The following is an 18,611-nucleotide window of genomic DNA, read 5'->3' on the forward strand; positions in this document are numbered from 1 at the left end:
TATATTTGTTGTAAATTATGTATTCTTTAAATGCTAGCCATTGCTTGTCTACCATCATACCTTTTAATGTAGTTTCCCAATTTACCGTAGCCAACTTGCTCCTCATACCTACATTGTTTGCTTTGTTTAGATTGAAGACCCGAGTTTTGGATTTAACTAAATCACTTTCAAACTTAATATACAATTCTATCATATTATGGTCACTCTTCCCTAAAGGCTCCTTTACTTCAAGATTATTAATTAACCCTTTCTCATTGCACAATACTAGATCTAAAATAGCCTGTTCTCTAGTTGGTTCCTCAACACTGATCTAGAAAACTATCTTGTATACATTCCATGAATTCGTCCTCCACACTATTACTGCAAATTTGGTTTGCCCATTCTATATGTAGACTAAAGTCCCCCATGATTACTGTAATAACCTTGTTACATGCGCCTCTAATTTCCTGATTTATACTCTGCCGTACATTACTGTTTGGGGGCCTATAAACAACTCTCATCAATGTTTTCTGCCCCTTGCTGTTTCTTAGCTCCACCCAAACTGATTTTACTTCTTGATTTTTGGAGCCAAGATCCTTTCTTCTATCTTTATCCCATCTTTATTAGCAAGGCTATCCCTCCTCCTTTTCCATTTTGCCTATCTCTTTGGTGGCGGACAGAGTACATTCTATGCCCTTGCTTCCTTCCTTCAGAGCTTGCTCTGTAAAGTTCAATGTGGATGAGTACTTAATTGTCAGTTGGGGGCGGGGCAGCGATAGGTAGTGATCGGCGGGAGCTTTCCTTGTCATTGACCTGAAGCCTTGAGTTTGCAGTCAAGGTTGAGGAATCCCAGCGCCACTCTCACCTGGCTATATACTATTGTGCCCCTGCAGTGAACGAGTTGGGCTTCGGAAACAGTCTGGAAGGTTTGATGGTCATTGTTCTGGTGCTAGTCCACAAATTCAGTTTCAATACCTGCTATGGTGGGATTTGAATTCACAACTCTCCTGCTTAGGTCACCATAACACAGCCACTATATTTAAGATCTGTTCGGTATCTTTTTCACGATGCCCCGATGAACCAATTGTGCAGATTGGGATATACATGAAGATGCTGTAGTCTTGACCATGACCACTGAAAGGCACTTCATAAATAACTTTGGTGCTGATAAGGGGCGGAATGGTAATACTCTGTACTGATAGCTCTTTCATAGGAGCATAGAATCAGGAATAGACCATCCAGCCCATTGAGCTTGTTCTGCTATTCAATACCTGAACTCCATTTATCTGCCTTTGATCCATATCCCTTGATACCCTTACCTGATAAAAATCTAATCAATCTCAGCCTTGAAAATTTCAATCGACCCACCATATACAGCTTTTTGGGGTAGAGAATTCCAGATTTGTACTACCCTGTGTGTGTGAAAAAGTGCTTCCTGATTTCACTCCCGAATAGCCTAGCTCTAATGCACCCCGTTGTTCTGGATTCCCCCACCAGAGGAAACAGCTTTGCTGTATCCATCCTATTGAAACCTTTTATCATTTTAGGGAGGGAATTCCAAAGCTTAGGGCCCAGGCACCTGAAGGCACGGCCACCAATTGTGGAGCGATGGAAATCGGGGATGCTCAAGTGGCCAGAATTGGAGGAGCGCAGAGATCGCGGAGGGTGCAAGTTACGATACGGGCAGCAGTGTTTTATAAACTGTGTATAAATAAAAAACAGCCTTCTGCATCCTGGTAAATCAGCATTTAATGATAAATAAGTCTTTGAAAAGGAGCAACTGTATCTGTGTCTTTCCTCTGAAGTTAATCGTCCAGCCATTTACTCTAGACATCCTTATGTGCCTTTGTCCTCTGATCAGTGGCATCAGTGATGCTCATCTTCTTTCAATGGTGGAACAACTTCTCCCGTCTCCAAAACTGTGTCACCCTGAAGGGACCAACCAAAGGATAGACATCAGATGTGTGTACAACCTTACTACTATAGGCAGGCATGCCCGACCTCGTCTGATCTCTGAATTTAAGCAGAGTCAGGCCTGTTTAGTACTTGGGTGGGAGACCGCCTGGGAATACCAAGTGCAGCAAGCTATGCCCGAATGCCTGCCTCTCTTCCACAGCTACGTTCATGCCCGGGTGTCCTTGGAGATGGAGCACGCGGTGTCCACCGGTACGCTTGAGGCCTTCTGCGACCGGTGGGCACCGGAGGGACTGGAGTGCTTCACTACGCCTCGGAATAAAATTAGATTTTTTAAGTTTCATTAAATTTTTTGTTTAATTTACAGTCTATTGGTTGTGCCCCTTTAAGAAGGGGGCACTTGCTACCTTTTTAACTGGTGATGGCAATAGCCATCATTCATTGCTAAGAACATGAAGAGGACAGACATCAGATGTGCAATTAGCTCACCAGATTCTCACTCGATTTGAAAGCCCAGAGCATGTTATTCTTTATAATAAAATTCCTTGTTTCTATCTTAACTGCTCGAGCCAATTTTCTTCTTCCTCACTGGTTAAGTGTTTCAAGTCTTGAGTTTTTGTGCTAATTGATTTATTTTCTATTTCCGTTACTCAGCAATCATATTAAACAAAAACCTCGCTCCATAATTTAAATTTTCTCTCAATCTCATTGCACCAAAAAAATTTTGCAACACAGTTGCTTTAATAGTTCCTCATCCATGCTACTATATACCCCTAAAATAAAATGTTACAAATTAAAAAGCAGCACAAAAATGTAGAGATAACCATCCGTAATTTTCCGTGCAGAATCTCCTGTCATTACTTCGGTTTAGACTCTGGAACATAGAACAGGAGGAGACCATTTAGCCCCTTGAGCCTGTTCCGTCATTCAATGAGATCATGGCTGATCTGTGACCTAACTCCACATACCCACCTTCGCCCCATATCCCTTAACCAAAGGTTTTAACAAAAATCTATCAATCTCAGATTTAAAATTAACAATTGACCCAGTATCATTTGCGGAAGAGAGTTTCAAATTTCTACCGTCCTTTGTGTGTAGAAGTGTTTCCCAACTTCACTCCTGAAAGGCCTGGCTCTAAATTTTAGGCTATGTCCCCTAGTCCGAGACTCCCCAACCAGCGGAAATAGCTTCTATCCACTCTATCAGTTCCCCTTAATATATTGAAAACTTTGATCAAATCACCACTTATCCTTCTAATTTCTAGGGAATACAACCCTAGTTTGTGTAATCGTTTCCTTGTAATTTAACCCATGGAGTCCAAGTATCATCCTGTGGAGTCCGGGTATCATCCTAGTAAACCTACGCTGCACTCCCTCCAAGGCCAATATATCCTTCCTAAAGTGTGGTGCCCAGAACGAAACACAGTACTGCAGGAGTGGTCTAACCTGGGCTTTGTATAGCTGTAGTACATCTTCTACCTCCTTGTATTCTAGTCCTCTAAATATAAAGGCCAGCATTCCATTAGCCTTTTTGATTATTTTCTGTACCTGTTCATGACATTTTAATGATATATGCACATGGACCCCCTAAGTTTTGTTTGATAAATAAAAGTGTTGGGGTGTGAATCCACGGCCGCCAGCATTTCCTGGTTCCATTTCAGATTTCCATCATTCTCAGTTTTTCTTTATCTCTCCTTCTCACCATCTTATTACATTGAAGATACATATTTTACATGAATGCATACAGCCCATCTTGTTCCCAGAAAAGGTGAATACCAGAATTAATTAAACTAATGTTGTTAATCAGTTAACAATGTAACATACCGGGAAAATCTTCGGCTTCACAGTCACGATGCCATACGGTTTAGTCTGTGGAACAGAAACCACAGATTTAAGAATTGAAAAAGCTCTTCCTAGATTTTTTGTTATCTCTAAGGACCCCAATTATAGGCAAATACCGAATACAATTAACAATGACTTGCATTTATATAGCTCCTTTAACATAGTAAAACGTCCCAAGGGGCTTCACAGGAGCATTATGAAACAAAATTTGACATTGAGCCACATAAGGAGATATTAGAACAGATGGCCAAAGCTTGGTCAAAGAGGTAGGTTTTAAGAAGCATCTTAAAGGAGAGAGACAGAGAATTTTAAGGAGGGAATTCCAGAGCTTAGGACCTAGGCAACTGAAGCCACAGCCGCCAATGATGGAGCGAAGAAAATCGGAGATGGGCAAGAAACCAGAATTGGAGGAGCGTGGAGATCTTGGAGGGTGGTAGGCAATGTTCCCTCTAATTTTTTGGGGGGCTGCGCGGGTCATTCAAAATACCACGCGCACGTGGTTTTTGCATTGAAAAGCCAGCTGTGCGGGATCCCTGGAGCGCTGCGCAGCCACGCAGCTTAAAGGAACTGTTGGTTGTAGGGCTGGAGGAGGTTACAGAGATAGGGAGGGGCGAGGCCATGGAGCGATTTGAAAACAATTAAATATAGACTTTGATGATCCTGATACGTATCCCATTTGTCCTCAAGATGTGCGCCTCCAAATTTACTCATTCTACACCTTTCCTCCCTATTGCAAATTTACTTGTGTTCATCCAATCCCTAAAAAAGACAATTCCTGCTACCCTAACTACTACCACCTTATTGCTCCCCCAAGTCAGCACTTTAAAAAGTTATGGAAGCTGCCATTAACTCTCAAATAATCCACGGGCTTGAAAGTCGTGGCCCAATCAGTGGCCACCAGTATGATTTCTGGCATGGCGATTCCACTTGTAATCTTGCTGAGCAACTTTTTAAAATGCTCTTGAAAATTTTTTGTGATTCCTTCGTCAGCACCTAGATTATTTCCAAAGTTGTTGGTACGGTTTGTGCTTCTAAATTAGTTGCCATTACATGTTCTTCTACCTAAGCTGTGCTTGTGGCTACCTTCTAGTTTCCTCTCCAATTGCTATATTTGTGTTGCTGCAGCCAAACTGATGGGTTGTCCTCTTTCTCCATCAAGTTTTCCAAGGCTCTGTTCTCTCTCTCACTCTGTTCTTTCAGATCAAATAACCTTCCCTCGATTGACTTGATCCGCTCCTTTGCTGATGATTTAACTCTACATTTGACACCCTCAGTGCACACCATGTTCATTGCAACTAAACATCGCGGCAATTAAAACCTTGCTTCTTCAAAGACACTGCCTCCTGGACTGGTTTCGATTGCCTGAGGAAGGGGTCGGAGAGGAAATTTGCAGTTTTTTTCCCCTTATTGGCCCTGGGGTTTTTTCCTGTTATTTCAGCATCTCCCAGGAGATTATATGGCTGTGAATGTAGATAAATGCGAGGTTATCCACTTTGGTGGCAAAAACAGGAAGGCAGATTATTATCTGAACGGCAATAGATTGGGAGAAGAGGAAGTGCAACGAGACCTGGGTGTCCTTGTGCACCAGTCGCTGAAGGTAAGCATGCAGGTGGTTAAGAAGGCAAATGGTATGTTGGCATTCATAGTGAGAGGATTTGAGTACAGGAGCAAGGATGTCTTGCTGCAGTTGTACAGGGCCTTGGTGAGACCACATCGAGTATTGTGTGCAGTTTTGGTCGCCTTATCTGAGGAAGGATGTTCTTGCCATGGACGGAGTGCAGCGAAGATTCACCAGACTGATACCTGGGATGGCAGGAATGACGTATGGAGAGAGATTGGGTCGATTAGGCTTATACTCGCTGGAGTTTAGAAGAATGAGAGGGGATCTCATTGAAACTTATAAAATTCTGACAGGACTGGACAGACTAGATGCAGGAAGGATGTTCCCGATGACAGGGAGTCCAGAACCAGGGGTCACAGTCTAAGGATAAGGGGTAAGCCATTTAGGACTGAGATGAGGAGGAATTTCTTCACCCAGAGAGTGGTGAACCTGTGGAATTCTCTACCACAGAAGGCAGTTGAGGCCAATTCATTAAATATATTCAAGAAGGAGTTAGATATATTTCTTAAGGCTAAGGGGATCAAGGGATATGGGGAGAAAGCAGGGACCGGGTACTGAATTTGGATGATCAGCCATGATCTCACTGAATGGCGGAACAGGCTCGAGGGGCCGAATGGCCTACTCCTGCTCCTATCTTCTATGTTTCTATGGAGGTTGGAGGAAAGAAGAAGTGTTTAGTCATGATGCTGTGGCCATCATGGTACGGGGCAGGCTTGATGGACCAGCTGATCTTTTCCTGCCCCTCAATTTTGTATGTTTGTATTTACATTTCATGTGGCTCTAACCAAAGGCTATAAGTACATTAATGCCTCCACCATTAGTCCTTCACCTATTGGCATTCCTAACCTCACAGTCTCTTCTGTCTCAAATTCCCCAGGGTTTGAGACGCCAATCCAGGCTGACACTCCAGTGTAACATTGAGGGAGTTCAGCATTGCTTGTTCCAGTGGTTCAGGTGAAAGTTAAAGATCCCATGGCTGTATTCAAAGAGCAAGGAATTCTGGTGTCCCACTCCAGAGACTTGAACACAAAATATAGGCTGACACTTCAATGCAGCACTGAGGTAGCGCTGCTACACTGTTATAGGAACAGGAGTCGGCCATTTAGCCCCTTGAGCCTGTTCTGCCATTCAATGAGATCATAGCTGATCTGTGACCTAACTCCATCTACTTGCCTTTGTCCTATCACTTAATACCTTTGGTTAACAAAACTCTAGCAATCTCAGATTTAAAATGAACAACTGACCCCGCATCAACTGCATTTACAGAAGAGAGTTCCAAACTTCTACCACCCTTTGCAGTGTAGAAGTGTTTCCTAAATTCACTCCTGGCGGATCCCAAGGCATTGTTTTTGAAGAAGAGTTGGGGAGTTCTCCCTGGCGTCCTGGGCCAATATTTATCCCCCAACCAACATCACTAAAAAAAAAAAACCTGATTATCTGGTCATTATCTCATTTGTGGGTCCTTGCTGTGTGCAAATTGGCTACTGCGATTCCTATATTACATCAGTGACTACACGTCAAAGTTCTTTCTTTAGCTCTTCGTCTAGATTTGCCAATAATTAAGAAGTCTATACTGTAAGTCTTTGTATCAGTACTTACTGCAACATGGTACTTCACGTAGTAATGGACAATCCAGGCAGGAATCAGTAACCGGGTGAAAGTCCACCAGCCTGCATTGCACGTCTTATAGGTCTGAAATATTTTAAAAAACACATACAAAATGAAAACATTTACATCAAAGACTTGACAGGAATTGAAAAATTTAGAAATAGATCATTCAAAATGGTTTAGAAAGGTGCCACTTTGGGACCCTAAATTAGAACACTCAAATAATTGTTTAGAAATAGCTTATAGTCCCTGATCAACTTCACAATCAAAACTATTGATGAGAGAGTGCATGCTTTCAGTTTCTCCTTGCTTAAAGCAATCTTTTTAATTTAACCTCACATTGCTAAATTACTGCGGGTGAATTATGCTGATGGGGTATACAGAAGGAATGGAGTGTACGCACTCTTGACAAACTCCAAGGTAAATACTTGGGCAATTACTTGTGTGTTGCCCTGGTAATCCAGCCATTATTCCTATTCGCAGGGCTCATTTATGGAACCCCCAAATTGTGTACAGAGCGAGTCTTCCATCTCACCCTACGACCCACCACTTCTCTGAATTCCATGAACACCTGTTACCTTTCAATTTCTACTAACTGGAAGCTCTGGCTGTTCCACCAGGTCATCACAATCAGTAGAAACTGACAGTAGTCAGAGGCCACGAGGCTGTACACGTTGAGGCATTTAATTGTCTTACTCCACCTCACAGATGCAAGGAGCAAGTGTAATCGCTGCTCAATGCTTTAAAGTTTGGCAATGCCACACCCAGTAAGTGCAGTTATTGGACTTTTAACTATATATATATATTTTTTTTACCTGTAGAGGAGCTACAATTGGCCTCTGGATTAGGAAAGGGGAAAAAGGGCATGGCACACAATCCTGACTGGAAGTCGTCAGCTGTGGACATTGGGTGAGGATTGCATTGAGCGAAGCGGTGATACCTTCCACAGCAGGATTGCCTGTTGATAGTCACGTGAATAGTGGCCATTTGAGTAAGGTGCTGAACGGTGACTACTAAAAGAACTGTACCCCAGTGAAGGAATCCATACCTTCAAGAAAGCATGGAAGGAAAGAAATTTGGGGGAGGGTGGAAAAATCACGAGCAGTCAATAGCTAGTGAGCAGGCAGCACAATATCTGCTCCGACTGGACTGGGAAACACCCCTGACTTGGGAATGTTAAACAATAGTACATAAACCTGTTAAAACATTAAAAAACAGGACATTTTATCCTTGCTGACCACAGATAATGTTTAAATGAATGTTTCCATTAATTTGGATATATTTCAAGTTGCTGATACTCACAGATCTTGTTTGGATTTATGAGGCCACAGCCCTAAGAACAGCTGTTTGCAAAATTTCCAGCCCCCGAAATTCAAACAGGTCAAACCGGAATGCACAAAATATATGTGCAAATAGATCTGAATTGCTGGGCTTAAATAAAATAAAATATAAAATAAAGCATGGTTGTATTTAAAATAGGCAATTTTTTTTATTTTTTTTTATTTTTTAAACACACCAATACGAGTGAGAAATGATTGATGATCAAACCTGCAGAGAATGTTAGGAGTGACATTTAATGTTCGAGAGAGCCAGATCAGTTGCAAACCAGTTTTAACACTTGGCCATCTGCCTGGGCCAAGGACAGGATTAAATATACAGGGCTCAGTGGGTTTTAACCCAGCCACATGCGGAGCAGTGCCACAATGTGTGCGCGGCCACAATGGCCCTGAAATTGAGGTTGGTGGCGTATCTATGGAGTACGCTGCCGGCCTCCGAACGAAATGCGCATTTACTTGGTGCAAAGCCCCAAGCGAAAACTTGCTTTGAAATGCTGCAGACTTGTGCACAGCGTAGTTGAAAGAGTTAAATGGACTAAAATAAGGGAATTTAGGAACTGAGCATATATCCAGTGTACATATCCCATAGGGAAGTATGGTGGAATGTGGCCAAATGGTCAAACTGTCAGTGGCTACCTGACTAATGTGCCCAAACTTTTAGCTACCAATTGAGGAATGTGGTAAAGATAACATGAGGTCACAGGACTATGTAACGGTCAAAATGTGCACACGGGTCGCAAGAACTTGCACCCGAAATCAACTGCATGATGTAAGCCACGACTTAGAACAAAAAAACTGTATATAAGGCAGGGGATCTTAGCGATCAGAGAGCATTCATCCCAGCATGAGTGTCTCCCCTGCCGGCTTGTAAATAAAGTTGCTTTACTGAACAAACCTCCGGACTCCAAGTGATTGATTGGGAATAGGCGGACGTCGACCCTTTATATCAGAGGGTCCGTCTCGGGGAGAAGAAGCTCTCCCGGTTTTACCCTTACAACTTGGCATGGTCGGCAGGATCTACCGGATGGGCTGAGTAGAGACATTGTCTCCTCGTATCGAAACCCAGGGCCGGAGATCCAATGAATCTAGGCGGTGTCCGGATATGTAAATAAAGCAACTTGGGTGCATGCTAGGACATTGTAGAAATGAAAATGTCTGAATAAGTTGAGGAGCTCGGGTTATATAGGATTGGATATAGGGAGAATCCAATCTAGGCGGAGTTAAAACCACGTAAGCAGGGAAAGGTCCCTGAAGGTCCGGGGGAGTCCCGGAGGTAACAGGTCCGGGGGAGCCCCGGAGGTAACAAACGAGGGGGGAACTAGCAAATCCACCCTAAAAGGATGGCGAACAAAAAGGATGCCAAAAGATCTAAACGCCTGTACTAGTTTGTACGCGATAGTATCAGATAACGGAAATTCCGGTAGGGACGGGGTAAAAAGACCCCGGGGAAGTGAGAAAACCTCTCGGAAATTTCCAAGCGACTAGAAAATGGCTGGGAAAGAAATCGACGGACAAACAGGACGGCGTAACGTAACTTGCCGTATGAATTTGTGCGCGATAAGTGCGAGAAAGTTAAGGAAAAGATGGTTAAAAAAAAAGGGATACGATGGCAAGTTAAGGAGGAGAATGGGAAAGGAAGGTGGGATCCTGAATGGGTTCACGACCGACGGAGGGAATGGTGGAGTGGGGAGAGCGAGAATAAGGAGGAGAAAACCCTAGTGGTTCTTTGTCAGGGCCACCTGAAAAATGTGTAAGATTGGGGCCACACGGGAGAGGGAAAAAGAGGAGTTAGTGGAACAGTGAAAAAGGGAGGCGCCAAGTGTGCCGCAGTAATGAAGACAAGGTCAGTGCATAGTGGAAGGAATGATAGTGAGGAGGTTGATTAGGATGATTCAGAAAGAGAAACCTAACGTTTTACCGACACGGAAGTTATTAACGTCTGTGCTGAAACAAATAAAACACGATTGCTGAGTGAAAGGAACCTTAAAAAATGCTGGGATCTCAGTTTGTGTGAAAGTGTATGTTAAAGTGTGAAAGTTTTCCTGACTATGGATGTTTAAGAAGTTACAGTATTCTGTTTGTCTGAAAGTCTGTCCTTAAAAAAAAAAATGTCTGGTGTGTTATAGCTCCACCCACTCTTTTGTACAGAGAGCTAAAAGCTGTTTAACCCTTTGAAGACTTGTCTTGAAGGATGGACAAGTGTGTGTTGTTTTAAGTTTGTTAATTGTTTTACAAAAGATAAGCTTCAGCCTTGAAGTCACAGTTGCCAATGTGCCTGGAAGAAAATGAATTTGAATGTTTACAATTGTTTCTTTGTTAATGTGGCTATCGTTTCTTTCTTTTCCAACTGATACTGGTTAGTTAAAAAAAATTTTTTGATCTGGATTGAATTGCAGTTATTGAGGTTAATTAACCTATTAAAAGCAGACTTTCACTGTGGCCACGGTGAAATTCTGGTTGGTGTAAATTTGTGTAGGCTGTATTGAGTAAGATGTTTAATGGTCTGAAACCAGACTTTAAATTATTTACAGTCTTGGATATAGCGAACAGGTTCTGGTCCATACCATTGGCAGAGGAATCACAAGGGAAATTCGCCTTTACTGTCAGGGATAGACAGTATACATGGACCAGGGTCCCGCAGGGGTTCAATAATAGTCCACTATATTCTACCGTGTACTGAGACCTATCAAGGTACCAGAGCGCCCTACTCCAATATGTCGATGACATAATGATTGCATCAGAGGATGCCAAAGGACACATGGGAGCATTACTAGCCACCCTCCAGACACTTAAGAAAGCTGGCTTTAAATTGAACCCAAAAAGGCACAGGTTGGACTGTCCAAAGTAAAGTATCTAGGGCACAAAATGAGCCAGGGGTATAAGGCACTCCCGCAGGAACAAAAGGCAGCCATAAAAGACATGCCAAGGCCAGTGACCGTCCGGGGAGTGAGGAAAGTGTTGGGACTATTTAATTACTGCAGGAATTTTATATCAGACTTTGCAGGGAAAGCAGAGCCAATTCAACGGTTAGTTAAAGGGGGGGGACGGGGGGGGAGACCCGCCACTGATAAGATAGAATGGGAGACGGAGCAGGAGGAAGCATATAGGGCCCTTAAACAGGAATTAATAACTGCCCCTGCCCTAGGATTATCAGGTCCCACTCGACCCTTCCACCTATATTGTGATTTAGATCATGAGAGTTATTCAGCCGTGGTAATGCAAGATCACGGAGTGAAACAGAGACCCGTTGCGTATTACTCTGCAAAAAAAGACCCAGTAGCGAAGGCAATGCCACGATGTGTGGCTGCAATAGATTGCGCCACCTGGGCGGTGCGAGTAAGCGAACCAATAGTGATGATGGGAAAGGTAATTTTGCATACTCAACATACATTAGTGGAACTACTCAACACAGGAAAATTGCGGACTATATCGGATAGCAGGAAAGCTAAATGGGAAGCTATATTCCTCCCCAGGGATGGAACTGTGATAATACAAAAACTTACCGGGGTTAATCCCGCCACGGGAATATTGACGGAAGGAGAAGAGCGCAGGTGTCAGATGGAAATGGAGGAAGAAAGAGGGAGTGGAGTAAAGGGAGACCCACCGGAAAATCCCCATATGGTCATCTATGTAGATGGATCCCGAAAGTATATCAACGGCGGACCCAGAACAGGGTGGGCAGTAGTGAATCAAGAAGGAAAGGCCCTGTTAAAAGGAGCCCTTTATGGGGATAAGTCAGCACAGGTAGCAGAACTAGTGGCTTTAATAAAAGTGTTGGAAATAGCAAGAAACAAATGGATAAATGTTTATACCGACAGCCGTTACACCTTCGGAGTGGTGCATGATTATATGACACTATGGGCCAGAAGGGGGTACATGACCTCTACGGGAGAGGTAGTAAAACACGGAAAACTAATAGAAAGGTTAGTTAAGGCTGCACAGGCACCTTTAGAGGCAGCGGTAATTAAAATAAAAGCCCACACAAAGATAGAGGATATGGACTCACAGGAACCCCAGGACCAGGCCCCTATAGGGAATAGGTATATGCAGATCTAGCCGCCAAACTAGCTGTGGAAGAAATGCAACCAGGGGATGCGTTCAAAAATGAAATAAATATGGTCATGACAGTCAGTGGGGTACAGGAAGTGAATATAATGGAGGTACAAGAAAATACTAGTAAAGAGGAAAAGGAGAGATGGAAACAAGCTGGCGCCCGACCGCAAGATGGAATATTTGGAAATGGGGCCCCCGTAACCAGGTGGTGGCACCGGAATGTTGCAGACAACAACTGATGGCGCTATACCATGGTGTAACACATACTGGCAGCAGTAACATGTTGCACCTACTGACACAGTACTGGTGGTGGCCAAAGATGAGTCGGGAAGTAGCAAAATATTGCCACCGCTGTATAATATGCGCTAAGAATAATGTAGGACAGCGATGTAGAGTTAGAGTAGCAAACCAACCCAGGCCCCAAGGACCCTGGGAAAACCTACAAATTGACTTTACCGGGGACCGGGGAAAAGAAATATTGCTTGGTAATAATTGACCAAATTACCAGGTGGGTGGAAGCCTTTGCCACCCGAGATTGCTCTGCAAAAACAGTTGCACTAATATTGGCTACCGAGGTTATACCCCATTGGGGAGTGCCCCTGTAAATTGACTCAGACAACAGCACTCACTTTACCGGTAAAATAATGAGAGAAACCTGTAAGCTGTTACACGTAACACAAAAATACCATATACCGTATCACCACCAGAGCTTGGGGATGGTAGAAAGAATGAATAGGACACTGAAAAACACGCTGGGAAAAGCCATCCAAGAAACAGGGAAGGGATAGTCGGAATTATTACCCAGCATACTAATGAGGCTGCGAGCCACTCCAGGACGAACGACCAGACTGACCCCTATGAATTAATGACAGGACGAGCTATGAGACTACCAGAGGATTTGGCTGGAGGGGTGGGAGAACCAGGACCAGTACAAGATAGATTAAGGCGATACTTAGTACAACTAAATCAGGAGGTACAAGCACTAAATAAAGAAGTAAGGAACCAACAACAGATTAAAGATCTAGAAAGGCAGAATGCTGGACTTAAACCAGACGAGTTGCCCAGAATAGGTCAACAAGTAATGACACAAGTTATCGGAAGAAAGGGAATGGAACCCCGTTGGATGGGGCCATATACTGTATTAACGACAAGTGATACGTGTGTTTATCTACAGGAACCGACGGGTATGCGATGGAAGCACTGGACCCAAGTGAAACCATTTAACACTAAAGACCCCCATTCTACCCTCTCCTCTAGGGGAAAGAGCTCGGAAGACAACCAGACCTCTGTTTAAATTACAGGTAAACATGGATCCAGTGAGATGGATTATCATAACTACTCTGATGACAACACTTATAAGCCCAAATAACGGGCTGGAAGAAATGGACTGCAAGTTAAGATCCCCTAGTGGAGACTCCATGAGGAACTTCATTATATCACAAAGTTACGAGTGTGAAAAACAAGGAAAAGGATGTTACAGGTGTAAGGGTATCTGGGTGAACGTGGATCAACGACCATGCGGACCCTGTAGAATGACAGATACCAGCAATATGGTAAGATGTAATAGACACTGGCAGGTGTTGGGTCAAGTAGGGGGAGGATATGTCCTGAGCTGCACGGACGATATCATAAGATGGACCATTGTACACGCCGTTACAACACCTCAACCAACAACAACAAGGATCACACCACAAGTAACCACCCTAGAACCAACAACACCCCCCAATCACAACGACACCTGAAGAACGACGGTGTCCGAAATTGACGCCTGGGCCCGAAAATGGACGGGTGTTATTTACCGAGGGAGAACAATTGTATGATAACGTGAGACACGAAATTGTACCGGTACTAATGAACTTAACCATGTTACAATGGCCAGGATATTGTGAAAGATTTACTAAAACTAGAGAGTTGTATGCATATATGATAAGGAATGTAATTAACCAAGCTGCTGATGCAACAGGGGCTACTAGTTTCAGGGGACATGCTGCATTCCACCAAAGAATTAAGAGGAATAAATCACGGGAATAGATACGGGGACGTCATTCATTAATGCCCTCGATATACAAGGAGTCCAGAGTAGTGTGGAACAATTACAAAGGGTAATACAACAGATTTTAGAGAAAGAAACTGGTTTGGTTCAACAAGGATCGTAGTTGGGAGAACATACGATAAGGAAATTACTCGAGGGGATCAAAGTTATAGAAGACCATGCTAGCACGATCAACAAACTAAACCATAGAGATGAGGAACAGGCAAAAGATGGGGTAGGGAGAGGCTTGTGCCATGCCTATGGCCAATGGACCACCGGACAGTTAAAACACAATCTGGCACAGATACAACGAGGTGAGGTACCAGACTGGATTAACAGCACACAGCTCTATGGCCTGAGCCAGAATCCAGGCCCTCTGAGTGCTTGTACCCTCAAGGGGATGACCAGAATATATCCAGTGATACAAAAATGCAAAGCAGAAATGACAGCAATGATAGGCATGGTACTCATACCAGTGGTGAGACTAGACAACTCCATACCCACAGTACCAGGTAACAAACATAGTCATAGTGAGGGGTGAGACATACCTCCGATACTATCTAATTGATACCTATGCCATCAGGAAGAATGGTACTGTAAGAGGAGTCTCCCTAAACGGATGCCATGGGAAAGGTACGCTTACGATATGCCCACATCCAGTAGGAGAAGGCCCTAAGGATGAGTGCGGCTATAATAAGACAGAGGGGTGCACGTTGGAATTATCACGTCGCTCACCATCACACCCGCTCGGGATATAGAAGCAGAGGGGAGTATTGTATAGCCACCACAGAGACTGAGTACCAATAGAGTAACCTTGTATGTGTAATCACAATGCCTAACTTCTGCTTCACACCAAAGATCCCTGTGACAATTGGACACACCAGATTGGTGTATGTACACTCAAGGGAGGAAATGAAACTAAATGTGCCAGATAGTCTAAAGGATGAATTGGTCAATTATGAAGATCCAGTGGGGGCTCCGATACCCCACCTGCAAGAGGATCTGCAAGAGATGAAAGAGGATTTAAGTAAAATGGTGAAACAATACGTAATGTTGCAAAGGAACCTTGGGGAACTAGAAAGGGACACAGAAGTAGAACTACAGGAGGTTCCATGGTATAAGAAGCTGTGGGATTGGGGGATGAATGTCAACATCCACCCCTGGAGCCGCATTATGTTTCACATACTAGTTATAGTACAATTGGTTTTGGCGATAGGAATGGGAATAGCAGCATGTGCCGCCTGTAAAAAACATAGAAAACAAAAAAGAAAGAAGGCAATGGAAGAAATGTACATGACCTTGATAAAGTAGCAATGTATGTCGTTCGGTGGTAATTGTTACAGAAACCTCCTGGGCAGATTCCCATCGAGCAGACGGACTATTACTATAAACGAGCGAAGGCTTGGGAGAAAGACCTGCTTAACGGATGTATAGTACTAATAACATTAATGCTTATAACCTATGTAATTGGATGGATAATATGTCGATGGAAAGGATGTAGGGGGCCTAGAAATCAGGAGGATAATATGATTATATAAACAAGGTGACCCAATGGGTTGGATTTGATCACCACCCCAGCAGGACACCATAATAGGAGAAATAACCGGGTTGGTCAATGATTAAGAGGGATTAATCAGGACCAAAAGGGGAGACTGAAAGAGTTAAATGGACTAAAATAAGGGAATTTAGGAACCGAACATACTTCCCTATGGGACATGTACACTGGATGTATGGTGGAATGTGGCCAAATGGTCAAACTGTCAGTGGCTACCTGACTAATGGGCACAAACTGTCAGCTAATAATTAAATAATGTGGTCAAATGGTCAAACTGTCAGTTGCTACCTGATTAATGTGCCCAAACTTCTAGCTACCAATTGAGGAATGTGGTAAAGATAACGTATGGGGTCACAGGACTATGTAACGGTCAAAACGTGCACACGGGTCGCAAGAATTTGCACCCGAAATCAACTGCATGATGTAAGCCACGACTTAGAACAAAAAAACTGTATATAAGGCAGGGGATCTTAGCGATCGGAGAGCATTCATCCCAGCATGAGTGTCTCCCCTGCCGGCTTGTAAATAAAGTTGCTTTACTGAACGAACCTCCGGACTCCGAGTGACTGATTGGGAATAAGGCGGACGTCGACCCTTGATATCAGAGGGTCCGTCTCGGGGAGAAGAAGCTCTCCCGGTTACCCATACAGTAGTGGCCCACGGATCCCAGGGGCATATCGTTGTGCTCCTTTCACTAATCAATCAGGAAACATAGAAAGCCCCGTTTGACTAATATGCTTTAAAAGGAAGATACAGATCAATTGGAATCCAGCTACAGCGGAGTGAAGCACAGCGACCCGACAGCCTCAGTATAAAGACGATAGCAAAATACTGCAGATGTTGGAAATCCGAAATAACAACAGAAAATGCTGGAAAAACTCAGCAGGTCAGGCAACATCCGTGGAGAGAAATTTGAGTTGACGTTTCCGGTTGGACCCTTCTTCAAAACTGGAAAGAAAAGAAACTAGATCGAAGGCAGGGCTGCGATCGGACAAAAGAATAAAAGAAACAAAAGAAGTAAAAGAGATTAGAAGCTAGACGAGATGGTAATAGGCTGGGATTAGGTGTAAAGTGTACTGGCAGGGCAAAAGATAGCTGCCAGGTGTGAGAGAAACAAAAGGAAAGGGGGGCTGGCCTTCCCTCTTAGAACGCAAAACCCTGTCACCTCAGAATTGTGACGACAAAACCCTTTTGTCAAGGAAAGTAGATCGATAGAGTTTTTAAAACTGGCAATACAGTTTTTCCGATTGATATTCAATTTTGAAATGAGAAGACTGACTCTGCAAGATTAAAAAAGATTAAAACGATCTCATCCCTCAAACCGAGCTTTTACAGCTGCCTGGTAGGTTCTTTTAGGTGTTCGTTTTCAATTATTATGGACCTGAAATTGCAATTTTCACATCCATCCCCCTGTTACGCTGTGCAAAGAGGCCGTAAAATTTTCCAGCGTAACTGATGCGCAGTTGGTGGGCAATTAGCCCAACTTTTCGTCAGCAATGAGGATATGAAAGTCGCAGCGAATCATCTTTCTAGACAGATCGCAAGTTCGAGATTTAGCGCATGCAGAAATCCTGAACTTCCAGTCAATTTCAAAGGCGACCGCAAATTCCGGGCCAATGTGTACGAGATCACAATGCAATCCGTACGAGGTCACAATCAGTATGAGGTCACAATGCAATCCGTATCAGGGTCACAACGCCATCTGCATGAGGTCACAATCCCTATCAGGTCACAATGCAATCTGCATGAGGTCACAATCCCTATCAGGTCACAATGCAATCTGCATGAGGTCACAATGCAATCCGCATGAGGTCACAATCAGTTATGAGGTCACAATGCAATCCGTACAGGTCAAAATCAGTTTGAGGTCACAATGTCAATCAGTGCTGAGTGACAACTCAGTGTCACTCGGTGAGAACCCCCGGCCCTACAAACAGAGCTTTAACTCGGACACTCACATAAACCCGCCAGAGGCTCCGCGGCTGCAGGAATCCCTCCAAGAACCGGGCCACAGGCCCTTTGCTGTCGAGCGGGAGGACGGGTTCGCGCGGGCTCAGTTCCTGGTCCTTCAGCCACCGGCGGCGCAGGGTCACCAGCTGCTGGAACCGCACCTTCTCCTCTGGCGTGTAACCCAGCGGCATCTCGGCAACCTCGCTCAGCGGCGGCGCGCCCAGCAACAGAGCGGCAACTAGACCCCGGTCACCAGGGCATCGGCAACAGCGCGACACCGCGTCCGGGTTACCACACGGCGCACTCTGCGGGCGACACAGCGCCCCGCCCCCAGCACACACACAGGCGGTGTGGCACCCTCTCCTGGCCGGGAGGAGGACTGTGCGCCTCTCACTCACTCCCCCTGCTGGCCGCGAGGAGGACAGTGCGCCTCTCACAATTCACAATTCAAATCGCTTTATTGGCATGGTAAGTTACATCTTATGTTGCCAAAGCATCAAAATACATTTATGGTTGAGCACATAAACGCAGTTCTATTCATACAGTGTATAAACAGGTATATCCCTGAGTATATAAATATACATTTGCATTGTTTATATATATTCTTTTCTTAGTTTACTGGTTGTCCCTCTGTTCATGGCAAGCTGTAACGTAGTGTGCCGCCAGTGTTACACAGCTTCTCTCCTCTCCCAGTAGGAATGGGAGTTTTTGGTTGTCATTC

General features: G+C 44.1%; 1 protein-coding gene across 1 annotated transcript; it reads right to left on the reverse strand.

The window, feature by feature from the left end:
* Positions 1-1,710: 1,710 nt before the first annotated feature.
* Positions 1,711-18,178, reverse strand: ndufb6 (NADH:ubiquinone oxidoreductase subunit B). The gene is made up of 4 exons (XM_085992776.1): positions 17,899-18,178; positions 6,955-7,047; positions 3,717-3,761; positions 1,711-1,908 (listed from the first exon to the last, which is right to left on the reverse strand). The coding sequence occupies exons 1-4, from the start codon at positions 18,079-18,081 to the stop codon at positions 1,846-1,848; spliced, it is 384 nt and encodes a 127-aa protein (XP_085848902.1). The 5' UTR covers positions 18,082-18,178; the 3' UTR covers positions 1,711-1,845.
* Between the last annotated feature and the right edge of the window lie 433 nt (positions 18,179-18,611).

This window comes from Somniosus microcephalus, chromosome 1 (assembly GCF_052327205.1).
Source record: "Somniosus microcephalus isolate GS21.2 chromosome 1, FLI_Smic_1.0, whole genome shotgun sequence".
In the NCBI taxonomy this organism is placed as follows: Eukaryota; Metazoa; Chordata; class Chondrichthyes; order Squaliformes; family Somniosidae; genus Somniosus; species Somniosus microcephalus.